Raw genomic sequence first — 21,578 nt, forward strand, 5'->3', positions numbered from 1 at the left:
CCATAGGGGTACGTGATGGACCGATCCGCAAGAGATAACTGCATCTTCGTGGGTTTAGCTATGGCACCAGGTATCTTTTTCATCTTAGAGCGGGACATCAAGTTGATGCTTGCTCCTAAGTCACAAAGTCCTCTCCCAACATGTAAATTCCCAATAGAACAAGGTATAGTGAAACTACCGGCATCTTTCTTCTTTTGTGGGAGTTTTCTTTGAAGAATTGAACTACACTCTTCCGTCAACAACACAGTTTCATCCTCTTTAGGCTTCCTCTTCTTAGTCAACAACTCCTTCATGAACTTTGCATACATAGGCATTTTATCCAAGGCTTCCATAAACAGAATTGTGACTTGAAGGCTATTAAACATCTCCATGAACTTCTTAAAGTCGATATCTTTTCGCTTACTCTTCTTTTTGTGAGGGTAGGGTAGCTTCTCATGAGGTAGAACTACTTGAGCTTTTTCTTCAAATTTGAGTCGTTATCGACAAACCTTGCATCATCTTTTTTCTTCTCTTCCACCTTTCTCTCATTTTCAACTCCTCCCTCTTTTTCTTTTTGTTTCTCACTTTTTTCTACTTTTTCATTTTTACTCTTCCCTTCTACCACCTTCTTCTCACCCTCACTAGACACACTACTTTTGTTCTTCCCTATGTGTGGATAAGGTAACTTCACATAATAAGGAATTTTTTGAGGTCCCTCTTTCAAAAGTTGACTTTTTATCTTCCTTAACATTGAATCGGGATCAATAAATCTTTCTTTCTTACTTTTCTCTTTTTTTTCCTCACTCTCATTTTCGACTTCTTCCTCTAGCTCACCATTTATCTCATTTTCCACTTCTCCCTCATGATCTTTTTCCTCACTCTAATTTTTTTCAGTTTTTTTTATTTTTTAATTAATAATTAAATTCAGAAAAAGAAATTTTTGAATTAATAATTAAATTGAGAAAAAGAAGAATTAGACTATACAAATTATTAAGAAAAATTCTATTATGCGTTTATGGTCTTTTAACAATTTGTTTAATTTAATTTATCTTCTTCTCAATTTAATTATTAATTCAAAAAATTGAAAAAAAAAATTAACAAATTTTGGAAAAAAAAAATTTAAAAATTGATTGGTGACATGGCAAGCAAAAAAATAAAAAATACATGTGGCAGTTCCACGTCATCCTCCGTTAGACCCATGTAGACGGCAGGGACTAAAACCATTGGCTGCAGAAACTTTGGGGACTAAAAAGTGTGAAAACAAACTTCATGGACTAAAACGAAAATTCTGTGAAATTATAGGACCAAAAGCATATTTAACCCTAAAATATAATGTCTTTGGAAGGAAAATTGTTGACTTGTTGCAAGGATGGTGAATATATCATAAAACAAAGAGGAAATTAAGGGATTTGGAATTCTCTCCAATTTTCTCTCATGTTTTCTTTCCTTTTGCTTAATCCAATGGTTGATTCTCTCTTTTTAATGTTTTCTCATTTTACCAACCCTTAGATTAAGAAACATGAGAAAAAATTAGAGAGGATTCAAATTCGAAATTAAGTTAGTAAAATATTCTTTGTTTGACCGACTTATTCTTTTGGTTTTTTGGTAGAAAAGGACATACGTTTATTTTAGGTTTAGTATAAAAGAAATGAAATTTTTTTTGATTGAAAACTTATGGAAGAGCCATATTTTTCATATTTCTTTACCTAGGATCCTATAGACGGTCCGTATTTGTGGTATATAGCAATTCTTTAGTTTTTTGAATGGTAAATATAATTTATAAAAAGATCGAATCAAAGTACAAAGAACACAAGAAATACCCTCAAAGAGTAAACTAAAAACATAAAAAACTTTTCATAATGAGAAATTCCATTAAGATTTCAAATAGATAAATACATTGGTTTCTCAAAGCCCCCATGCACAACATTTATTAACTAAAAAAAAAAAATTAACACATGCCTAGTCAATTTTTCCACGGAAAGCATTCATCATGCTTTTCCTCAGGGTGTACCTTACAAGGTCCAGATTGTTTTATAAGCCAAATACAATTACTTTTATAACATTTTAAAAGATCGTTATCTTGATCATATGCATCAAATCTATGTATCTCATTATTCCATTGAACGGTACAAAAGAATAATGTTCCTCCAAAAAACTTATTTCCAAAACTCCAATCATAACTCTGACCTTGATGAAGAAGATGAGGTCCGAGATCATCATCCGCAGATTTGCAATGAACGTTTAAGTCCAAATTTCCTGACAAAGAGTTAGTAATAGTCACAGTCGTCTTGAAATAAGCACTAGTTACATTGTGCACTGATAGCAACGACAATACAAACATCAAGAGAAGTTTTTCTGTAAATAGAGACATTGTATCTTCGATTAATATTTTCTTTGAAAGTGAATAATCTTTGTTTGAAAATAAGTATATTTATAAGAGAATTGTAGAAAGAATACAAATATTCGAAAGAAAAGTAATTTATTAATATATTTAATATATTTTATTATGCATTTAGAGGGAAAATCATGACTTTCTTAAAATATGGAAAGGAAATCATAAAACAAAAACGAATTTAAGTTTTTCAAATCTCTTTTATTGGATCAATTTATTCTTTTAATTTTCCGGTAGAAAAGTTCATGTTGACTTAGGAAGCACCGACACTCCTCAGATTAGGCGTTTTGGTAGATAATGTTTGAACTTCAAATCCAATATATGTAGACTAGCATTTGGTAGAATCCTATGTGGGAAGCTTGGCATAATTTGTGATAGTGTTCTTTCGGAATTTAAGGAGTTGGTTCTAATGTGCGGAGCCCCGATAAGAAACTTAGAGCTGACAAGTTAGGTCTCATATTGTGTTGCGTCGGCCCTGTTATGAACCATGTCTGTCAAGTTAACCACAACCATTAGATCAAGTTATACATAGACAATCATTAGATGTAAAGAATGTTATAATTAAAAGTCTTATAACACAATAAGATGAACAAACACACAAGTAGTATCTTATGGTTAATGCAATAATTGAACATAGTACATAGCCCTCCAGATGAAGCTACCTAATGCTCACTGACTATCCATTAAGAAAGTACAAGAATGATCAAAATTCAGTAAGAAAGTGGAATAGTTGTTTAGTTAAGTTTCTCAATAGTTATTGGGACTGTGTCAAAAAAAAAAAAAAGTTAGTGGGACATGATAGAATCTACAAGAGTACATTATTCCAATACATAGACCATAGTGAAAGTTTATTCTAAAAACCAAACAATATTTGACATTGATGAAACAGAACAACTACTAGACGTATAGATTTCCTACTCTTGTGGCTCAGCACCTGACCTGAGTATCAAACAATTACTCTATTACACAAGTGAAATGAGATGTGTCTGACATGAAGCTCAAATTACAACAATAGTTCAAGACAGTGAACATCAGTTAAACAGAATTTTTGTATTCAGCTGAAGAGACACAGTTAAACATCGAACCTTACTACCTTACTAAAGAAAAAGATGATGATATAGGGGTGGCAAAGCGGCGGCCCGCCCCGTTTAGGCTCGACCCGTCCCAAAACTATGCGGGGTGGGACAGACCAACTTAGGAATTTTGGGGGGCCCGGAAGAAACATGGGGGAGAAGAGAAAAATTCCCATTTAACTACTTGAAATGAATCTTAAAATGTACTACTATTATTATAGTAAAACTCATACTATAGTGTTTCCACAATATGTGAGTCTAGCTACTAGGTTATTTGACGAAAAAAAAAAAAACTTACTATAGTTTTTTTTCTTGAAAAAATCTCATACTACATATAGACTATAGTTTTTTTTTTTTTTTGACAAAATCTCATACTATAGTATATAGTTAAACTAAGAGGGTATCGTCCCTAGGAATGGGTACGGTACCGGTACTGGTACGCGGTACGATATTTTTAGAAAATTAAAGTTACGTGTACTGATGACAGTCAATTATATGATGTTTTTAGTAGTAATTTAGGTAGTTTTAATAGCAGTTGAAGCCCAAAAGCAAGCAAATACCTGGAAAAGTGAAGTTACTTAGCCCAGAAGCAAAGAAAAGTGGAAAAAACAGCAAAAAGAGCAAAAATGTAATAAAGGAGCCCAGCGTACCCACGATGAATCTCAGCGTGGCTCAATGAGCATGGTTGTGAAACTTGCGAGTAGACTCGTAAACTCATACGAGTTTACGTATCTAGGAAGCAAAAACGAATTGAATCGCTCATAGAATTGATTTTTGATAAACTCAATTAGATTCAAATAGACTCGCATAGACTCGTATAAACATGCGAGTTTATGGCGAGTTTACGAGTCTATAAATTTTTCTAGAATTTTTTATATAAAAAAATCCCCATAAAAATCCCAAAACACAAAAAAAAAATAAAAAAAAAATAAAACAATTGAAAACTCTTAAACCTTTTTTTTCTACTATATATACGTAATAGTACATTAGTACCCAACATTTGGAATTAGAAATCATGAAACTAGTTGCCATCGACGAAGAAGGTGTTTTATCTGGGCAGAGTTTGATGATGATGATGGTGAAGATGATGGTGATGATTTCACTGGAGCTTTTGATGTATGAAGCCATTATCATATATATATTTCAACGGAGCTTTTCTATTTTGTTTGTTTTATTATGGAGCTTTTTTGCTTTGGAGTTTGAAATTTGAATTTTTATGTTAATTGGTTTGTTTTATTATATGCTTTTGAAACTCATTTTTAAGTTTCCATAAACTCGTACGAGTCTACGAATCGAGTCTACGACCCTTTGCGAATCTGAGTAGACTCTCGAGTCTGACAACCTTGGCGATGAGAAGGCGGTTAAATTGAAGAAAGTCTGCAACAAATCTTTTCAATCGTACCATGATGGCTTGTCATCGTGGCACGATGACGACTTGAAAAGCACGCAGGAAATCCTGAGAAGATCTTCCATCGTACCACGATATTATCCATCATGGCCACGATGAGGCAAAAATACACGCCATCGTGGCCACGATGGGTGCGATGGACGCGCAGAAAAAACCCAAAAATCCAACTGAAAACTATAAATAGAGTCTTCTTCCTCCACTATTATTCATTCAGAAATATTCAGAGACATTGAATATTCACTCTAGAGTTAGGACAACTCTAAGGAGGAGGCCAAGGAACTCCAAGGCCAACAAGGTTCTTTTCTTTCTGTCTTTGTAATTTATTTTTCCTAGGTTAGGTGGAGTCGAGGAACTCCCTTACGAATGTTTGGTTTGTATTTTGTACAATTTGGGTATAAATTCACTTGTTTTCTTATTGCAAACTCTTTTATTGTCCGGTTTTATATTTATTTTAATATTGATCACATTAGAATAAAATCTAAGGACCTAGTGGATATCGCATAGAAAATGAAGCTAGTAATCCTAAACGAAGGACAGTATGCTAGGGCCAAGATGAGACCATATAAATTCAGTATCTGAGGTCTTAATATAGGATTAGAACGCACGATAATTCCTATCTGACAGAGTTATAACTAGTTAGAGGCACACGTGACGGCTTATGACACATGGAGCCACTAAGGTAATGATACCAATGTTTTTAACAAAAAAGTGGAACCTGAGGCGATGAAACTTAAATAGACTAAGGGTAAACACTAACTAAGCTCTCCACAGTTTGAAATAGAAATATGAAAAGATATGGCTTCGAACCTATTTTTAATAGTCTAATTCCTGATAGAGGGAAAAAAGGGAATAACCACCAAGCAAGAGTAAGGGAGGGATCCGACCACACTTAAGCACCCGATGTAACTTCCAACCTCTTGATCAATTGTATCTGTCAATTGGGTCATATCAATTTTGCTTTTTCTGTATTCGCCAACATTCTCAAGAGGGGTTTTTAACCCGGATGCCATAACTTTGACCACACTCATCAAGGGTTATTGCCTCAAAGGTGAGATCCATAAAGCTTTGCACTTTCACGACAAGGTGGTAGCGCAGGGGTTCCAGTTGAACCAAGTTAGTTATGGGACCTTAATCAACGGGTTATGTAAAGTTGGAGAAACAAGATCAGCCCTACAATTGCTGAGACGAATTGATGGGAAACTGGTACAACCTAATGTGGTAATGTACAGTGCCATTATTGATGGTTTAGACAATTGATTTGTTTAATGAAATGGTTTTGGAAAACATCAACCCGATATACGTTTAATATATTGGTAGATGCTTTTTGTAAGGAAGGAAAAGTAAAAGAACCTCACAATGTGTTTGCTATGATGATTAGAAAAGGTGATAAACCTGATGTTATTACTTATAGCTCGTAAATGGATGGATATTGCTTAGTTAAAGAAATGAACAAGGCCAACCATACATTCAACACCATGGCACAATGTGGAGTGACTCCAAATGTTCAGAGCTATAGTATTATGATTAATGGATTTTGTAAGGTTAAAATGGTGGATGAAGCCTTAAATCTCTTCGAAGAAATGTGTTGTAGAAACATAATTCCTAATGTGGTAACATACAATTCCCTTATTGATGGTTTAGGCAAATTAGGGAGAATCTCACATGCTTTGAAGCTCGTCGTTGAGATGCATGATAGAGGTCTACAACCTAATATATTTACTTTCAATTCTATATTAGATGCTTTATGTAAAAACCATCATGTTGAAAAGACAATTGCATTGTTAAAAAAAGTTAAGGACGAGGGTATTCAACCAGATATGAACACATATACTATTCTTATTCACGGGTTGTGTAAAGTTGGAAGAGTAGAGGATGCGATAAATGTTTTTGAAGATCTTTTGGTCAAAGGCTACAATCTAGATGTTTATACATATACTGTTATGATCCAAGGGTTCTGCGACAAGGGCTTGTTTGATGAAGCGTTGGCCTTGCTATCAAAAATGAAAGATAATAGTTGCATTCCAAATGCTGCAACTTATGGAATAATTATCCGTTCTCTGTTTAATAAAGGTGAAAATGATAAGGCACAAAAACTTCTACATGAAATTATCGCGAAAGGTGTACATGAAAAATTGGCTTCTTCATATTGGGATTCAAGTTCAAATGTACTATTGGGAGGAGATGGTGAACAAAAGGATGACTCGGTGGTGGTGAATCCACCGCCTAATTACTCTGTCTCTGTTGAAAGACGAAAACATAACCGATGTTCGGCATGTTTATTTGAGATTTAAAAAAATGATTTTTTTAAAAAAATGATTTAAAAACATGACTCGCAGAACTGCACTTAAGTTTTGTCCATAAAACATATTATAAATAGGAACAAAACAATAAAAAGCCTATAAAAAGTTAAAAAAATTTATAGAAAGAATATAGAAAAAAATAAGATTCATGCATGAAAATAGGAATATAGAAATATAAAACATTAACAATGTTTTGCAAAAAATAAAATACATAAACAATATTTTTCGTTAAAAATAAATAAATAAATAATATTATAGTACTACTAAATTTACTAGTACTAACTATGAGTAATAATAATAAAGTTATTATAAAAAATATAATAACAAAGCTATTATAAAAAAAAATATAATTAAGTTAATTACTACTATCAAATTTAATTAAAAAATATGTTAATTACTATCAAATTTACTAAATTACCCTTAAAAATTATACACGGGACTTTTTTAATTAAAAGTCAATAGACCCGTGCGAATGCACGAGTCTTTTAACTAGTACTTTTAAAAAGTACTTCCTCTGGCCTCTTTTATAAGTAAATATGTTTATTTGCACACTTATTAAGAAGTTATTTTTTTGTTTTGATTTTATGTAAAATTTCTATTACAATTCTTAAAATGACCTTAAATTTGTATTGGAACTCTACGATCATTTTAAAAAGTAGAAAAATTAATAAGGATACTTTTGGAAGAATAACATTAAATAAACTTGATTTTGGTAACTTTTGCTTATATTTAAAGCCAAATTTTTTTGTTAACGTTTGCTTATAAATAAGACCGGAGGGAGTATATTACAAAAATTTCAAGAGTCTTTTACTTTATTTCGTTCCTTAACTATTGCTCCTGAGTACAATAGTTAGTATTTCCATAATTTTATTGAGAAAGGTAATTTGTTGAAGCAATACAGAAAACAATTCTTGTATTAAAAACATGCAGCAACTATAAAAATAACAGTAGCAGCGGTGCGCACTCGAACAAACGAGAGAAAACTTAAACTTTTAATATTCTAACAAACAAGGGATAATTTAGGATTTTAACAAAAATAAAATAAAGGCAATTAATTTTGTCCATATAATAAATTATTTTTTAACATCCTACAATTTGGGGAACCAGAAATTGCCCTATGAGGAATTTTGATTCCCTCCCCTCCAAAAAAATTGAATCAAATACACTTTATTTAAAAAAAAAATCCGGCCCTAGGAGACTACGACCAACTAATCCAGGGGACTGTTAAGAAGTCTCACATCAGTTGTGAGATGACTTGAATATGTGTTTATAAACTAGAGGCAATCCTCACCTTACAAGATGGTTTTGTAAGATGAGTTAGGCCCAACTCCTAATTCTAAGATAGGATCCACTGGGCCATCTGTTATCAGATTTCCACTATCGGGCCACCTAGCGTTTATATTCATGCACCATCAGTTGTGAGATGACCTGAATATGTGTTTATAAATTAGAGGCAATCCTCACCTTACAAGCCGATTTTGTAAGGATGAGTTAGGCCCAACTCCTAATTCTAAGAGGCATTTCATTTAAAATATTATATCCACTCCCTTCAAAAATCTCCAACCAAACAGACCCTTTAAATATATAGGCTGCTGCATAATTATGCAGAAAATATATTATGCTTCCTACATCTCAACACTTGTATTCAAGGTGTATTTAAGTTCTGACCTTTCGTAGTTACCATATTTGTATCAAAGAAAACAAATACTTTTAAGCATCATCCAATTGTATCATAATTAAGAAGAAAAACTGCAGTACAAACTTTTGTATTATCAAAGTTGATAGTTTCATATTGTCTTTTCAGAACATCATACTCAGATCACGAAATCACATCAAGAATAACAAACTCGTAATATCAACAACTTCAAGAAGTCAGTTGAATAAATGGAAGAACACAGAATCAAATATCAAACTCACAACTCAGATTTCAGACCACAGTACTTTCGTCACACTCAGGTTCAACAAGATGAAGGTCTTGACCGCAGGTTTGTTGCACACAGAAGTCTTGGCGGCACATCGTACTTGCACTTTGTCCCCAATCTCGTCGTAGTTAATGTGTGCAACCATGACATGAATTTTATGCATGAGGGTGCAAAATCAGCATTCATCTCAGAATGACACGGCTGTATATGAAGCAGAAGGGCCCTGGAATACATGTTCTAGAATAGGATACATCTAAGCTTGTACAATAAATACATGTTCCATAAATAATATAAACCAAAATTAAAGATAAATACTCATCCAAAAATGCAAAATCAGTAATTATATAGATCCAAGCTTGGAGCGCAGCTATGCTCCAGTTTTAATAGCTCCTTTTATTCCTGTTAAGTGTATAGATGGCTGACATGTGGCAAAATTAATTTTAATGGCTGAGATTAAAAGCTTATATTAAGTCTTATAACAGAAGAAGTAAGAAACGCAGACAAAGGAACACTCGTGCGTCATCTTCTTCTTCTTGTAGTCGTTGTTCCATCTTCTACTAACCGTCTCTTCCTCTTGCCGCCGCCGCCCACCACCCCACCACTTCGGCTGTCACATAGACAGCGTCCTTCCTCCATTCCACACATCACCTCGAAACCGCTGTCATGAACGGACCGAATCTCGCCATCGTCTCTAAATCGCATGACAAACCAATCCACTTTGCTCACTTCCTCAGCTCACTTTAACATCACATGAAGGCTACAATAAATTAATAATCGATTATGAATATGTAACAAGTATAGTTAGTTTTAGTGGATTTCTAATTTTTGACAAAGAGTTAAAAAATCAAGGTCAAAATTGATTCCTCATAGAAAAGTACTCACTACTGCGTTTTACTGTTATCTAATGGAACGGAGACTGGCGGCAACGGTGAGAGGAAGGTGGTGAGGTGAAGATTGAACGGAACAACTAAAAGAAGAAGAAGAACCGCGGCGTTCCTCTTTTATGAAATCGTCGTTACCCTTTCTATGCTTAATTACAAGCTTTTAATCTCGGCCATTAAAATTAATTTTGCCACATGTCAGCCATCTATACATTTAACAGGATTAAGAGGAGCTATTAAAACTAGAGCATAGCTGCGCTCCCAAGCTTGTACCTGTTGTGTACAATTCAAGTCTTTGGATATTAAATCCGTTTATCATTCGAAAATAGTTAAGTTTTGTAAGATTAAAATTATTATTATGCAGAAGTACAAGTATTACAAAGAAAAAAGAAATTTAGCGACTCAAGGATCCAACAAATATTGAGATTCAGATTCAACAAACATTAAGAACGCTTTGTAACAGATGCCAAATTCCAGTCCACATAGATTGGATTTTAAGTTCAATGAGAAGAAACACCGAAGTAACTGCAATGTGTCCTAAAATTTGAGTGGCAGAAACATATTTTCTTAGCTTTTTAGTGCCATTCATAATGTATGCTGTCAGTTTCTCAAGTGAAATACTTGTAAGAAGAAATGAAATTAGGGTTTGGAAGTTGAAAAAGAGGGAGAGAAGAAGCATAGTACCTCTGAAGCTGTTTGGTTGAAAACGACAACATTGTGTAGAATGAATGAGTTAAGGATAACACTGAACCTATGTACAGAGAGAAATGTTCCCTCTCTCTATTATTTAGGATTCATTCGTTTAATGTTTATGTTGGTGGAAGATTTGGGTTATAGAAAAGAGATCTTGGCGGCACACTGAAGTCTTGGCGGCACATCGTACTTGCACTTTGTCCCCAATCTCGTCGCAGTTCATGTGTGCAATCATGACATGAATTTTATGCATGAGGGTGCAAAATCAGCATTCATCTCAGAATGACACGGCTGTATATGAAGGAGAAGGGCCCTGGAATACATGTTCTAGAAGTACAAGTATTACAAAGAAAAAAGAAATTTAGCGACTCGTGGATCCAACAAATATTGAGATTCAGATTCAACAAACATTAAGAACGATTTGTAACAGATGCCAAATTCCAGTCCACATAGATTGGATTTTAAGTTCAGACATTATCTGGATGTAAATTAAATTGACGCCGATAAACACCAGAATAATTAGTTTATAAAAACTACATACAATGCAAAGATTTTAATTCGCACAGTTAACCAAAATACCATATAACTTTGGGTCAGTAAACTAATTGCTATAAAGGACAAGTGATCAATACAGTTACCATGCAAAAGGTCGAAAACACAAAGCAGGTGGCAAAAAATATTGATAACTTACTTGAGAAATCACAAAGTCAAAGTTTCACTTAAACCAGCACTGTCCCAATTCACTTTCTATAGTAGCGAGAAGTTTCTCCGTAATTCCATTATTAATTCCTGATATAAAACCTACCAAAGTTGTTGTATTAAAATTTACCAGATCACTCCACCAAAATGATTCTTAGACTCAAGCTTCCTACAAGTATTAAAGATCTATTCAATAAGACATGTAAATAGACATACTAACCATCTCTAACGGGGACAGCAATATAAGTGTCATGCTTGTGCTTGTTGTGTGTACAACTCCACAGTCTAAAGAAACACTTTAATTGACAATAATTGACTTTATTACTTGGCTGGAGCAAGTGTAGTACAATTTGTAAACTCCTAACCCAACAATATTTCCAAGACAACCGTAACAAATATATTCATTCACTTCCCCACAAATTTCAAACTCACCAATATCCCAATCTTTGAAGTATGAACACACTTAACAAAAGAAATAACAATAACAAAATAACCATCTTACCTAGTTTCAATCTTACAATAGACCTTTTGCGATAATTTCACGTAGAAGTTTCTCTGCCATATCATTTTCACCTTTATTAAACAGAGAACGGATAATTATTTCATAAGTTGCAGCGTCTGGAAGGCAACTATTGTCTTTCATTTTTGATAGCAAGGCCAACGCTTCATCAAACAAGCCCTTGATGCAAAACCCTTGGATCATAACAGTATATGTATAAACACTTAGATTGTAGCCTTTGACTGAAAGATCTACAAAAACATTTCTCGCGTCCTCTACTCTTCCAACTTTACACAATCCGTGAATAAGAATAGTATATGTGTTCATATTTGGTTGAATGCCCTCGTCCTTAACTTTTGTTAATAATGCAATCGCCTTTTCAACATGATGGGTTTTGCATAAAGCATCAAATATAGAATTGTAGGTAACTATATTAGGTGGTTGACCTCTATCATGCATCTCATCAACAAGCTTCAAAGCATGAGAGATTCTCCCTGATTTGCCCAAACCATCAATAAGGGAACTGTAAGCTATCACATCAGGAATAATGTTTCTACAACGCATTTCTTTGAAGAGAATTAAGGCTTCATCCACCATTTTAACCTTACAAAATCCATTAATCATAATACTATAGCTCCGAACTTCAGGAGTCACTCCACTTTGGGCCATGATATTGAATATACTCTTGGCCTTTTTCATTTCTTTAACTAAGCAATATCCATCCATTAAAGAGTTATAAGTAACAACATTAGGTTTAACACCTTTTCTGATCATCATAGCAAACACATTATTAGCTTCTTTCACTTTTCCTTCCTTACAAAATGCATCAACCAATATATTAAACGTATACGCATTCGGGTTGATGTTCTCCAAAACCATTTTATTAAAAAGCCCAATTGCTTCTTTCAATTTACCGACAATGCAAAAGCCACTAATTAAAGCGGTGTAAGTGAAAACATCAGGAGAAATTCTCTTAGTAACCATTTCAGAATATAAATCAAAAGCATCGGCAACAAGTTTATCTTTACACATACTGTCAATAATTGCAGTGTACATTACCACATCAGGTCGAACCAGTTTCCCATCAACTCGTCTCAGCAACTGCAAGGCTGCACTTGTTTCTCCTACTTTACATAACCCATTGATTAAGGTCCCGTAACTAACTTGGTTCAACTGAAATCCCTGTGCTACCACGTTGTCATGAAAGTTCAATGCTCTATGGATCTGACCTTTGAGACAAAGACCCTTGATGAGTGTATTCAAAGTTATGGCATTTGGGTCATAACCCTTTTTGAGAATGTTGGCAAATACAGAAAAGGAAAGAGAGTTTAGACCCAATTGAGAAAAACAATTGATCAAGATGTTGAAAGTGACTAAATTTGAAGCAATTCCATTTAGTTCCATCTGACGATGAAGTGAAACAACAGTGTAGTAATGATTGGACTTAACAAGAGAACCTAAAATCTTACCAAAATGGAAGATGGGTGGAGTTGGATTCTGAAGTAGTAATTGATTGAATGAAGAAACAAGATTATCATGATCTTCTTGTTGGTTGTGTAATTGAGAGTATAACATTGTTGAAGAACGAATGAAATTAGGGTTTGGAAGTTGAAAAAGAGGGATAGAAGAAGCATAGTACCTCTGAAACTTTTTGGTTGAAAACGACAACATTGCTAGAATGAAATTAATGTTGGTGCGCCGGGGATTAAGAAAGGGAAGAATCAAGTGTGTGGTTGGATTAAGAGAGTTCGTTTCAAATCTATAATCTATTATAATATCTATAATATGTTAAAAAAAATCAGACGTATTTACCATTCTCTTTCTTCAAAATAATGATTTCTTTGCAATTCTGCTCTCTGCTTCATTTGGCCATCAATGTCATTATTGCATTTTCTCGTTAAAAACAACAATTGTCCTAATAATTCAATATCATTATCCTCAATTCAAATTCAAATCTGATGCATTAAAAGACATTTTATTCAAGGAAACTACAATTCAAAGGAATTCAATAATCACTCTTTTAGCAATATTATTATGAAATTGTTTACTTTTATAATTTATACTTAGATCTATATTTTTACTCATATTTTCCTGTAAGCTTAACCGACCTCTTTTGAAAATTGCTGATTACCCTTTGGGATTGGAAGCTAGAATTCAAAATGTATTGTCGCTTATGGGTCCTGATTTTGATGACAAAGTTAACCGAATGTGTGAAAACACCAGAAGAAAGGTTGAATTGTGTTTTAAGATAAACTAAAACTTTTTCAAGTTTAAGCTTGGTTCTTCAATGCAGCGGATAACACAACACAATATCAAGGTAAAGAGATCAAGGGAGAGAAGATGAACACAAACAATTTATATTTTTTTTTTGAAGAGGCACAAGCAATTTATATTGGTTCCTCTCACAAACCGAGAGTAGTCTAGTCCCCTTGCACTTCCAAGAAATTTCCACTATAATCACACAAGATTACAAATGTTCAACCACACAACAAGAGACTTCTACACAATGCTTAAGCTCTTAGCAAGAGACCTCTCAACAATGCTCAACACTAAGCAAGAGACTTCTAAATCTTAGATGTAAATAAAGATTGTTGTGATAATACAAAGCAAAAATGAAACCTTAGAGCTAAAATACAATGAGTTGAAATAGACTTCAAAGTATTTTTGATGTGAATGAAATTCAGAGGTTCAAAACTTCAGTGCTTGTAATATCGAAGTGAATGTGCAAAGGATAGAGAACGTAATCGTTAATTATCTTCACAATGGAATGTTGTTTACATAGTCAGGTAGTATGCTCCATGTGTAGATGACCGTTGTGCAAAGACATTGATGCCAGCTGATTTGGACTGAGCAGTGAAAGCAACATGTCATACCAAAGTGGTAATGAGTTTCCACTACTTTGTTTCTTGAGAAACTTTATGTACCAAACAGATAAACTTTCACAATTTTACTCCACGCTCCTCTAAACTTATAATGAGGTTCATAAGCTTGATTATCCTTTTATATTCTTTATGCCAAAACAGAGAAAGATCCTTTTAGCTTAATCCCAACGTTCTTTGAAACTTCTAGCATGGGAGTTACTAATCAACTCAATATGCACTGATCAGTTTCTGATGGCTTCTTGCCTCTGATGGTCACAGAGGTGTCTCGCACACATGTGCGAGGTGTGCGATGGTATCGGGCCTCAAAATTTTGAGGGCCTCAACTCAAAATTTTGAGGTTCTATAATGTTACTAATATATTATTTATACTTATAAAATATCAAATGTATATTAATAGATTAATTTTTAGGCCCTAAAATAATAGTTATATATTGTTAATGTTCATAAAATATCATATGTATCAATAGATTAGTTATCTATAATCGTAAATATAGTTCTAGTCCATTTTAATCTTTGCATACAATTTGATCTTAGATTAGGATGTTCCTTTTTGACGTTATATACAAACATAATTATTTTGTATTTCTTGTTCCATTCAATTTAATGCAATTGATTTAATATTGATAATTTATATGTTTATAAGATTGATTTTTTTTTACTACAATGGAGGATGTTCTGGTTGCATATCAAAATGCAAATCTACAAGTAAAACCACAACTATACGATTTTGATTTTTGACCACTTTGCCATGCTTCCGTCTTGGGATCAAACTTTGGATAATGTATGCAGCAACTATCCAGTAGAATCATCTCAATCGCCCCCAAACACCAACAACAAAGGCTCGTAGATTTGTTGTAGCATTATTGAATTGTCATTGTCTATTTATGTGTGTTACACTTGTTGTTTGTATGTTACTGTTTACTTTGCATGCCTCCGCCGCAATCCTAAAACAGGAACAAATCTTTCAATTGCAGTCGATCACAAGATAAAGAACCACTATATCAATACTTGAACTTATCATAGTTGCACAAAATTGTAGTTTTACTTCAATTTTGGTTTCCTTTACTCATTATAGATTCCATGCCTCACTAGTGAACTTACCTTCTGATAGAAACCGGTATCTATGATTAAGAAAATTAAGGGATAAATACAGAATTTATTACTTCAACTTCTTGAGAATCAGATGAAGTTGTAATACAAATGCCAGACAAAAAGATACTCACAAATCTGACAGAAAGTGAATAGAAAGATAAAGGAAAACAATGATAACAATTGTCCACCAAGATGTTCAAGAGTTTGGTCTCTCCCTACCAATCCCTCACAATCACTATTTATTACAATTCATAAAACACACAATAAAAACTGCACACCTACCTGTCAATACATAATGAAAAACTGCAAACATAACATAAGCACCACAAAAATGTAAGTACTTGTAAAAACAAAGCCGCTGAAATAAAATCAATCTCCAAGGACTTCAGATTTACTATCCCTTTCATGCCATTCTAAATGAATACTTATGTAGTGACCAACTGCACTAATCTCTATTAACTATTTAAATATCTTCAAGACATCAATTTCAGCTATGTTACAAACTTAAAATATGCAAAGAATCAATTATGCAGCAGAAACATAAAGCATATTTGAATTGTTATCATTGATCTCCACCGCCCACTACCAAACACAGGTGTGACCTTTCTGTTCCCTAGCTCACATAAAGGGCTGGTAATGAGTCGATTTGAACTCGCTTCAGCTCGACACGATCAGATTTGATTCGACTCAAAATTCAGCTCGAGTCCGAATTATGTTCAAGTTGGATCAGTTCATTGCCAGCCCTACTCACATATATCTTCTCCAAAAATTGAGCCACCGTTTGTAGAAGAACAATTGACATTTTGGTGCTTACTTTTATCTACAACAAACTCAATTTAATAAACAACCCCAGCTGCAGCCATGCGCACCACACTTGTTACCTTGATGCCCAATAAAAATGTAAGTACTTGTAAAAACAAGCCGCTGAAATGAAATTAATCTCCAAGGACTTCAGATTTACTATCCCTTTTAAATTACTTCAAGTATTACCCATAACATAAGCAAAGCCATAACAAGTTACTTTTTAAATTTTCAATATGTTTTTAAACTGTGAATCAAAATGATGTGCATCTCAACATGTACTCCATCTAAGAAGTCAAATATGCTGCCGAAAAAGAATTGTAAACCTAGCATAATCAATTTTACAATCAAGTCTTCTGGAACTGTAAATCCACCATTATATTGACGAAAGTATTATAATTATAGAGTATAGCAATGACATTAAAAAGAACAACAGCACCCTCGCGAAAGGCAATGAGAATCAAACTCCAAAAACTAAATGAAATTTATATTCACAACGTTGTTGTTGTCTAACTAACTCTTTCCCCTAATTAGTAACTATTACGGAACTTCCTTTTAGTCCCATAACACAACAATATTTGTAAAATTTGTAAAATCCCAACACAACAATATTTCCAAGACAACACTAACTATAATATTCTAATTCTACATCTTCTCCACAAGTTGAAACTCATTGATCTCTCGGTTTTTGAAGTATAAACAGACTTAAAAAAATAAACAATAGCAGAAATTTGTTTCTCATTAGGCAAGGCAACTACAAAAACGAAATGATGCCATAAAATTTATATTCAAAATTTAAATATAAATTTAAACAGCTTCATGTGACCTTTCAAAATATAAATTTCCAAGGCAGCTACTTATCTTTAAGACATGTAAATAGAAAAACTATGCATCACTATTGGGGACTTTGTTAAGACATGTGTAAATCAAAATAACAATGTGTAACAAAAGAAAGAACACAGAATCAAATATCAAACTCACAACTCAGATTTCAGACCACAGTACTTTCGTCGCACTCAGGTTCAACAAGATGAAGGTCTTGACCGCAGGTTTGTTGCACACTGAAGTCTTGGCGGCACATCGTACTTGCACTTTGTCCCCAATCTCGTCGCAGTTCATGTGTGCAACCATGACATGAATTTTATGCATGAGGGTGCAAAATCAGCATTCATCTCAGAATGACACGGCTGTATATGAAGGAGAAGGGCCCTAGAATACATGTTCTAGAATAGCATACATCTAATCTTGTACCATAAATACATGTTCCATAAATAATATAAACCAAAATTAAAGATAAATACTCATCCAAAACTGCAAAATCTATAATTATGTAGATCCAAGCTTGTACAATTCAAGTCTTTGGATATTAAATCTTAAGTTTATCATTCAAAAATAGTAAGATTAAAATTATTATTACACAGAAGTACAAGTGTTACAAAGAAAAAAGAAATTTAGCGACTCATGAATCCAACAAATATTGAGATTCAGATTCAACAAACATTAAGAACCCTTTGTAACAGATGCCAAATTCCAGTCCACATAGATTGGATTTTAAGTTCAGACATTATCTAGCTGTAAATTAAATTGACGCTGATAAACACCAGAATAATTAGTTTATAAAAACTACATACAATGCAAAGATTTTAATTCGCACAGTTAACCAAAATACCATATAACTTTGGGTCAGTAAACTAATTGCTATAAAGGACAAGTGATCAATACAGTTACCATGCAAAAGGTCGAAAACACAAAGCAGGTGGCAAAAAATATTGATAACTTACTTGAGAAATCTCAAAGTCAAAGTTTCAATTAAACCAGCACTGTCCCAATTCACTTTCTATAGTAGCGAAAAGTTTCTCCGTAATGCCATTATTAATTCCTGATATAAAACCTACCAAAGTTGTTGTATTAAAATTTACCAGATCACTCCACCAAAATGATTCTTAGCCTCAAGCTTCCTACAAGTATTAAAGATCTAATCAATAAGACATATGTAAATAGACATACTAACTATATCTAACCGGGACAGCAATATAAGTGTCATGCTTGTGCTTGTTGTGTGTACAACTCCACAGTCTAAAGAAACACTTTAATTGACAATAATTGACTTTATTACTTGGCTGGAGCAAGTGTAGTACAATTTGTAAACTCCTAACCCAACAATATTTCCAAGACAACCGTAACAAATATATTCATTCACTTCCCCACAAATTTCAAACTCACCAATATCCCAATCTTTGAAGTATAAGCACACTTAACAAAAGAAATAACAATAACAAAATAACAATCTTACCTAGTTTCAATCTTACAATAGCCTTTTGCGATATATTCACGTAGAAGTTTCACTGCCTTATCATTTTCACCTTTATTAAACAGAGAATGGATAATTATTTCATAAGTTGCAGCGCCTGGAAAGCAACTATTGTCTTTCATTTTTGATAGCAAGGCCAACGCTTCATCAAACAAGCCCTTGTCGCAAAACCCTTGGATCATAACAGTATATGTATAAACATCTAGATTGTAGCCTTTGACCAAAAGATCTTCAAAAACGTTTCTCGCATCCTCTACTCTTCCAACTTTACACAATCCGTGAATAAGAATAGTATACGTGTACATATTTGGTTGAATGCCCTCATCCTTAACATTTGTTAATAATGCAATAGCCTTTTCAACATGATGGTTTTTGCATAAAGCATCCAATATAGAATTGTAAGTAAATATATCAGGTGGTAGACCTCTATCATGCATCTCATCGACAAGCTTCAAAGCATGTGAGATTCTCCCTGATTTGCCCAAACCATCAATAAGGGAACTGTATGTTATCACATCAGGAATAATGTTTCTACAACGCATTTCTTTGAAGAGAATTAAGGCTTCATCCACCATTTTAACCTTACAAAATCCATTAATCATAATACTATAGCTCCGAACTTCAGGAGTCACTCCACTTTGGGCCATGATATTGAATATACTCTTGGCCTTTTTCATTTCTTTAACTAAGCAATATCCATCCATTAAAGAGTTATAAGTAACAACATCAGGTTTAACACCTTTTCTGATCATCATAGCAAACACATTATTAGCTTCTTTCACTATTCCTTCCTTACAAAATGCATCAACCAATATATTGAAGGTATACACATCAGGGTTGATGTTTTCCAATATCATTTTATTAAACAAATCAATTGCTTCTTTCAATTTACCAACAATGCAAAAGCCATTAATCAAAGCATTGTAAGTGACAACATTGGGATAAATTCTCTTAGCGACCATTTCAGAATATAAATCAAAAGCATCATCAACAAGTTTATCTTTGCACATACTGTCAATAATTGCACTGTACATTACCACATCAGGTTGTACCAGTTTCCCATCAATTAGTCTCAGCAACTGCAAGGCTGCACTTGTTTCTCCTACTTTACATAACCCATTGATTAAGGTTCCATAACTGACTTGGTCCAACTGAAACCCATGGGCTACCAACTTGTCATGAAAATGCAATGCTTTATGGATCTGACCTTTGAGACAAAGACCCTTGATGAGTGTATTCAAAGTTATGGCATCTGGGTCATAACCCTTTTTGAGAATGTTGGCAAATACAGAAAAGGAAAGAGAGTTTAGACCCAATTGAGAAAAACAATTGATCAAGATGTTGAAAGTGACTAAATCTGAAGCAATTCCATTTAGTTCCATCTGACGATGAAGTGAAACAACAGTGTAGTAATGATTGGACTTAACAAGGGAACCTAAAATCTTATTAAAATGGAAGATGGGTGGGGTTGGATTCTGATGTAACAAGTGATTGAATGAAGAAACAAGATTATCATGATCTTCATGTTGGTTGTGTAATTGAGAGTATAACATTGTTGAAGAAGGAATGAAATTAGGGTTTGGAAGTTGAAAAAGAGGGATAGAAGAAGCATAGTACCTCTGAAACTTTTTGGTTGAAAACGACAACATTGCTAGAATGAAATTAAGAGGGATTAAGAGAGTTCGTTTGAAATTGTTAGAAAATTTGGGTTTCAATCAATTGATGAATTTATGACAAAGAAAATGAAGAAATGAAGAAAAAAATAATTAATCGATGATGGTGCACCGTTAGATTTTGGACATGCAAAATTTAATACTAGCAAATAAATTAGCTGATTTAATATTCACCAAAAAAAAAAATTAGCCGATTTAATTTATAGTGTTTGATAAAATTAGTGGTTGAACTAAATTATAAATATGAAATAATATAAAAAAATGCTTAATTAATATTTAATTAACAAAAACATTAACTATTTTGAAAAAAAAACAATAAATTACACAAAATAATAAAATGAACAAAAAAATTAAAATGAATAATAACCCAAAACAACAATAATAATTAAATGGATATAAGTGGATGATGTGGCTAAATGAAAAGTTTTCATTGGTTTATGGATTAGGGTTTAGATAGACAATTCCATAACTATCTAAGATTTATATATATAGATAATAATTATTACAACTAGTACCCCACATTAAATGGATGTAAATGGATGATGTGACTAAATGAAAGGTTTTCATTGATTTCTGGATTAGGGTTTAGATAGACAATTCCATAACTATCTAAGATTTATATATATAGATAATAGTAAGAAAAATTGTCACCGCAGACCATGTAATTAAATTAAATTAATTACGAGTTAAATAATTAATTTTATTTTTTTCCTAAATTAATAATTTATTCGAATTTATTTTTTTAATTTTATATTCTTAATTTTTTTTCTTGCAAGCAATAAAGTGAAAATTCAGGACCACCACTCATGCCACCAAGAGTCATTTGTGTTGAAAATTCAGGAATTTCATGAAGTCCAACATTCGAAACGTTTTCATTTCTCATTGGAGTAGAAGAATAATAAGGGGGTGCTTGAGATGAACAAGGCACCATTGATCCATAATATGGACGATGGTTTGGATTAGATGACGGCAT

The 21,578-nt window shown here is 33.2% G+C and overlaps 3 protein-coding genes and 1 pseudogene across 24 annotated transcripts; 1 reads left to right on the forward strand and 3 right to left on the reverse strand.

Annotated features, from left to right (window-relative positions):
* Positions 1 to 1,942: 1,942 nt before the first annotated feature.
* Positions 1,943 to 2,350, reverse strand: LOC123904846 (S-protein homolog 2-like). The gene has a single exon (XM_045954455.1). The coding sequence runs from the start codon at positions 2,348 to 2,350 to the stop codon at positions 1,943 to 1,945; it is 408 nt and encodes a 135-aa protein (XP_045810411.1).
* A 3,767-nt stretch (positions 2,351 to 6,117) lies between these two features.
* Positions 6,118 to 7,143, forward strand: LOC123904847 (annotated as a pseudogene).
* Positions 7,144 to 8,902: 1,759 nt separating this feature from the next.
* Positions 8,903 to 13,593, reverse strand: LOC123907050 (putative pentatricopeptide repeat-containing protein At1g12700, mitochondrial). Of its 15 annotated transcripts, none has more exons than XR_006809136.1 (4): positions 11,850 to 13,593; positions 11,340 to 11,449; positions 10,640 to 10,975; positions 8,903 to 9,297 (listed from the first exon to the last, which is right to left on the reverse strand). XR_006809136.1 is itself a non-coding variant. In XM_045957125.1 (2 exons), the coding sequence occupies exon 1, from the start codon at positions 13,515 to 13,517 to the stop codon at positions 11,862 to 11,864; it is 1,656 nt and encodes a 551-aa protein (XP_045813081.1). In that variant the 5' UTR covers positions 13,518 to 13,593; the 3' UTR covers positions 8,903 to 10,975; positions 11,850 to 11,861. The 15 variants fall into 15 exon arrangements, 2 of the variants coding, with proteins under 2 accessions (XP_045813081.1, XP_045813079.1); XR_006809129.1 differs by having other exon boundaries at positions 11,340 to 11,516; XR_006809132.1 differs by having other exon boundaries at positions 8,903 to 9,311; positions 11,340 to 11,516.
* Positions 13,594 to 15,376: 1,783 nt separating this feature from the next.
* LOC123907049 (putative pentatricopeptide repeat-containing protein At1g12700, mitochondrial) lies at positions 15,377 to 20,667 on the reverse strand. Of its 8 annotated transcripts, none has more exons than XR_006809123.1 (3): positions 18,915 to 20,643; positions 17,603 to 17,830; positions 15,377 to 15,672 (listed from the first exon to the last, which is right to left on the reverse strand). XR_006809123.1 is itself a non-coding variant. In XM_045957121.1 (2 exons), the coding sequence occupies exons 1-2, from the start codon at positions 20,579 to 20,581 to the stop codon at positions 15,600 to 15,602; spliced, it is 1,740 nt and encodes a 579-aa protein (XP_045813077.1). In that variant the 5' UTR covers positions 20,582 to 20,643; the 3' UTR covers positions 15,378 to 15,599. The 8 variants fall into 8 exon arrangements, 3 of the variants coding, with proteins under 3 accessions (XP_045813077.1, XP_045813078.1, XP_045813076.1); XR_006809126.1 differs by lacking the exon at positions 17,603 to 17,830 and adding an exon at positions 18,403 to 18,579 and having other exon boundaries at positions 15,378 to 15,672; XR_006809125.1 differs by having other exon boundaries at positions 15,651 to 16,744; positions 17,603 to 18,579.
* Between the last annotated feature and the right edge of the window lie 911 nt (positions 20,668 to 21,578).

This window comes from Trifolium pratense, linkage group LG2 (assembly GCF_020283565.1).
Source record: "Trifolium pratense cultivar HEN17-A07 linkage group LG2, ARS_RC_1.1, whole genome shotgun sequence".
Taxonomy (NCBI): domain Eukaryota; kingdom Viridiplantae; phylum Streptophyta; class Magnoliopsida; order Fabales; family Fabaceae; genus Trifolium; species Trifolium pratense.